General features: G+C 42.0%; 1 protein-coding gene across 1 annotated transcript; it reads right to left on the bottom strand.

Moving 5' to 3' along the window:
• Positions 1–3,265: 3,265 nt before the first annotated feature.
• On the bottom strand, positions 3,266–3,777 carry LOC126506527 (60S ribosomal protein L23a-like). Its single transcript, XM_050150201.1, has one exon. The coding sequence runs from the start codon at positions 3,768–3,770 to the stop codon at positions 3,300–3,302; it is 471 nt and encodes a 156-aa protein (XP_050006158.1). The 5' UTR covers positions 3,771–3,777; the 3' UTR covers positions 3,266–3,299.
• Between the last annotated feature and the right edge of the window lie 1,411 nt (positions 3,778–5,188).

Raw genomic sequence — 5,188 nt, 5'->3', positions numbered from 1 at the left:
AATCTTATACAATAAAGGAACTTCGGGAGGCATTACCATCCCTGACTTCAAACTCTATTACAGAGCTTCAGTATTGAAAACAGCTTGGTATTGGCATAAAAACAGAGAAGTTGACCAATGGAATCGTATAGAAGATCCAGATTTTAACCCACAAACCTATGAACACCTCATTTTCGATAAAGGAGCTAAAAGTATACAATGGAAGAAAGAAAGCATCTTCAACAAATGGTGCTGGCACAACTGGATGTCAACCTGTAGAAGAATGAAAATAGACCCATATCTATCACCATGCACAAAACTCAAGTCCAAATGGATCAAAGACCTCAATATCAGTCTGAACACACTGAACCTGATAGAAGAGAAAGTGGGAAGTACCCTACAACAGATGGGCACAGGCGATCGCTTCCTATGTATAACCCCAGCAGCACAGACATTAAGGGCAACATTGAATAAATGGGACCTACTGAAACTGAGAAGCTTCTGCAAAGCAAAGGACACTGTCACTAAGACAAAAAGGCAACCCACTGACTGGGAGAAGATCTTCACCACCCCCGCAACAGACAAAGGTCTGATCTCCAAAATATATAAAGAACTCAAGAAACTAGACGTTAAAATGCTAATTAACCCAATTAAGAAATTTTTAATACAATCTTTTCTCATTTTACATAGCTATTCTCATTCCCACTCCCTCACCTCCTCCCACTTTCCCCACCTTCTCCCTCCCCCATCCACTCCTCAGAAAGGGTAAGCCTTCCCATGTGGGGTCAACAAAGTCTGACACTTCACTTAGAGGCAAGACCAAGGCCCTCCATTCTGTATCTAGGCTGAGCAAGGCATCCCTCCAAAGAGAATGTGCTCCAACACACCAGTTTAAGCACTAAGAATAAATACTGATCCCACACTCAGTGGCCTCACAGACTGCCCAAGCCTCACAACTATCCCCCATATTCAGTAGGCCTCATTTGGTCCTGTGTAGGTTCCTCCACTATCAGTCCAGAGTCAGTGAGCTCTCACTAGCTCAGGTCAGCTGTTTAGGTGGGTATCACTATCATGATCTTGACCCATTTGATCATATTATCATGCCTCCCTCTCTTGGCCTGGTCTCCAGTAGCTTGGTGCAGAGCTTTGCTGTTGATCACTGTATCTGTTTCCATCAGTTGCTGAATGAAAGTTTTCTACAATTAAGGTAGTCATCAATCAGATTACAGGAGAAGGCCATTTTGGGAGTCCTCTACACTGTTGCTTAAAGTCTTAACTGGGGTCATCCTTGTGGATTCCTAGGGATTTCTCTAGTTCCAGGTTTCTTGCTAGCCCCATAATGGCTCCCTCAATCAAGATATCTCTTTCCTTTCTCTCCCTCTCTGTCCTTCCCCCTTTTTGAGCATCCCATTTCCTCATGTTCTCCTCCTGCCTCCCCTTCTCCCCTCCTCCTACCCTTCTACCATCCCTTCTTCCCCCATACTCCTAGGTTTTTTTTTTTTTTTTAGGAGATCGTGTCTGTTTTCCTTTTCTCAGGGAGATCCATGTATGTCTCTCTTAGGGTTCCCCTTGTTACCTAGCTTCTCTAGAATCATGAACTACAGGCTGGTTATCCTTTGCTTAACATCTAGTATCCACTTATGAGGGAATGCATGCCATGTTTGTCTTTCTGGGTCTGGGTTACCTCACTCAGAATGTTTTTTTTCTAGTTCCATCCATTTGCATGCAAACTTCAAGATGTCATTGCTTTTTATCACTGAGTATCTGACTTTTTAGAGATGTATTTCATTTTTATGTGTGTGTATTGTGTGTGTCTATGCATATACATGTCACATATGTAGTGCCCAAGGAGGTCAGAAGAGGTTGTTGGATCTCGTGGAGTAGAAATTACAGGCTATTGTGAGCAGGGCAACATGGCTGCTGGGAACTAAACTCAAGTCGTCCAGCAGAGCAGTAAATGCCCTTAACCGCAGAGCCATCTCTCCAGCTCCATAAATAAAAACTTTAACAACAACAAGGCTTAAAGGAGTGGAGTTGTTGCCACCAGTAAATTAAAGACCACATGCACTCTGTGACTGAGATCATTTTCATGCCTGAAATATGCACAAAAGGCAGAAGATTTTCTCAGGAAAGACTTATAGATTGTATCTGGGTCAGGGATCTAGTGATTGTCTGACATTTGTTAGGTAATAGTCATTAAATTTGTTTAATATAATCTCCAGAAAAAATGGTTTTTCCCAAATTTATCATTTTTCTCCTGTTCAAAGCACAATGAACCATAAGCTACTCATTCCAAAATATGACCAACCATTTCTTGGAACATGCAATTCCAAAAAAAATGTCTCATCTGTTAAAGGAATGTTCAATGGGTCTTGATTCAAATAGAGTCCTTGGTGCAAACTCTATTTCCTAAGGTTTTACTGTCAGAATAATTTTAGTTTGTCCAAAGAACTGTCTAGTTTGGCCCAGGGATAGAGATTTCCATGAATGGCACACCTCTCAATGTTTTGAATGCTTTGATCTACATAGAGCATATAACAATTTATGACATGCAGAAGAAAATGGTAGTTATACTTAATTTCTACTTAAGATCTCATAAAACAACATAAATAATACTATTCCAGTTTTATTGTCAGCAAATGCTATTGTTTCAACATCAAATCTCACCCACAGGCTCATATTTTAAATGTCTGGTCCCCAGCTGATGGTAGTATTTTAGGATGTAGACCGGAACAGGTCCTTGGTAATATATCATCATTGTTCCCTTCCCATTGTGTCCACCCTCTGGTTCTGGTCAGCTGTGGTGGGAACAACTCCACTGCACACACCTACTGCCAAAATATTCTGCCCAAGTGAATTCCAGGCAACTGTGACTCCTCTGAAACCATGAACCAAAATAAATCTTTCTTCCCTTAAGTTGTTGTGTTGAGTGTTTGGTTACAGTAATGAGAAAGGTAGGTAACACAGAAAATTGGTACCAGAGAAGTGGAGTGGTGATTGCACATGAGTAACCTGTTCTTTAGACTTTGGAACTGATTTGTGGGAGGAATTGAGAAGAGTTTGGATAAGTAAAATTGAAAAGACCTAAAATACCACAAGCCGAGTTTAATGAGTGATTCTAGTGGAAGTCACAAAGGTTATAGTAGCAAAAGAAGTATTAGAAGTGAAAGTCAGGGTCATAACTTATAGGTGGAAATGAACCATTAGGAATTGCACCAGAGACTATTCGTGTGACTTCTTAGCAAAGTTTTTTTTTTGTAAACTTTTTTTTTTTTTATCGTGAAAAAGTGTATATTTAGAATTAGCCGGCTGGGCTCAGTTTAGATGATTCCGATCTTATTGGCAACATCCAGAGCATCATAATCAGGAGCCAACCGAACACACACCTTCTTCTCTTCCTTGGGCCTTATGAGGGTGTTGACTTTGGCCACATCGATGTCATAGAGTTTCTTCACAGCCTGTTTGATCTGATGCTTGTTGGCCTTGACGTCCACAATGAACACAAGTGTGTTGTTGTCTTCTATCTTCTTCATTGCTGACTCGGTGGTCAGGGGGAATTTGATGATGGCATAGTGGTCAAGCTTGTTCCTCCTGGGCGCGCTCTTCCGGGGGTATTTAGGCTGCCTTCGTAGCCGCAGGGTCTTGGGCCGCCGAAAGGTGGGCGATGTGCGGATCTTCTTCTTTTTGTGGCTGTGGACGCCTTTCAGCACTGCTTTCTTGGCTTTCAAGGCCTTCGCTTTAGCTTCAGCTTTGGGAGGGGCGGGAGCTTCCTTCTTCGCTTTCGGCGCCATCTTGACGAAAAGTTTTTTTGTAAACTTTGTACGTGTTTTGGAACTATGAGATGCTGAGTGTAAAGGTGAGTAATCAGCTTAGCAGTGGAAACACTAAGACAACACAGCATTCAAGCTGTTGTCATGGTTATAGCAAGCTGATTTTAGCCAGATTTACAATGACAGACAGAAACTAAATGAAAGCAAAGGGATTTTTACAAGCTTTCAGTCTGGCCAGAATAAGAATCAGGGGATGTTGTAAACAATGAAGGTATGGTTATTAAGGAGATTAGTGACATTAGGAAAAAATAAAAATAAATAAAAAATTCAGCGGGACAGGGGAGATGACTAAGTCGAAAAAAAAAATGCTTTCCATGCAAGTATGAGGACCTGAGTTTGGTGCCCAGAAACCATGTAAAAGGGCCAGTGCATTGGTGTGGGTCTGCAAAGGAAGAGGAAAGGAGAGACCAGAGGATGCCTGGAGCTTTTCTATTGGGAAACACCGAGAGAGAGAGAGAGAGAGAGAGAGAGAGAGAGAGAGAGAGAGAGAGAGAGAGAGAGAGAGAGAGAGAGAGAGAGAGAGAGAGAGAGAGAGAGAGAGAGAGAGAGAGAGAGAGAGAGAGAACTGATCAAGACACTTAACACCAACAACTGACCTCAACATGAACACTGGCCTCTACAAGCACACATGTACTTGCAAATGTGCATGCACACACATACATACATACATACACGCGCACACACACACACACACACACACACACACACACACACACAGCCAAGCCTTTTGAACAGGGAAAGTAGTAATGATGAATTAACCTAACACTATCCACTGCATGCTCCAGAGTACAAATTGTAAAGTAATTTGAAAGATTTCCCTTTAAGAAAGGAGAGCCACAGAGATGTCCTGGTCATATAGGGCCACCTAGGGAAGAGTCCCTGGTCCTGTTCTGGCACTTAGACATCATTACAATCAAGATCCAAGGGGACTGCTTTGCTACTGCTCAAGCTGCTGACAGGCACTGGCATCATCATTATGAAGCTAGGTTTGCAGCTGTACATAATGAAGATCATGAGCTCATAGAGGCTTCCTCCAATAATTTTAGCCAAATCTGTAAGGTCAGGAAATGTGCATCAGAATAAGATTCTCTGAAAGGAGCCATGAGAGAGCAATGCATGAGGCTGTGTGAATGAACCTTAGCTATAACAGAAGCTCAAGGATGTGGGAAAAACAAAGACCATGAAACACAAGCAATGAGTGAAAACAATAGAAAGGCTGTCTAGAACACAAATAACCAGACCACAGGGGCAAGGATGTATAGGCTCAAAGGAACTCATATTATGATACTTTATGCCCAGAATGTCAGACATAGACCCACAGAATATAGTGTTTTCCCTGGTTGGCTTTGGTCTTGCTTTAGTCTGTCCCCTTTTTGCTG

Source organism: Alexandromys fortis, unplaced genomic scaffold, assembly GCF_014885135.2.
Source record: "Alexandromys fortis isolate MF-2015 unplaced genomic scaffold, M_Fortis_MF-2015_v1.1 scaffold_0, whole genome shotgun sequence".
Classification (NCBI taxonomy): Eukaryota; Metazoa; Chordata; class Mammalia; order Rodentia; family Cricetidae; genus Alexandromys; species Alexandromys fortis.
This window is presented reverse-complemented; position numbering and strand designations above follow the sequence as displayed.

Bases quoted from the DNA above. Each gene is read 5' to 3' on its own strand.
- LOC126506527 (XM_050150201.1), bottom strand. From the start codon at position 3,770: ATGGCGCCGAAAGCGAAGAAGGAAGCTCCCGCCCCTCCCAAAGCTGAA.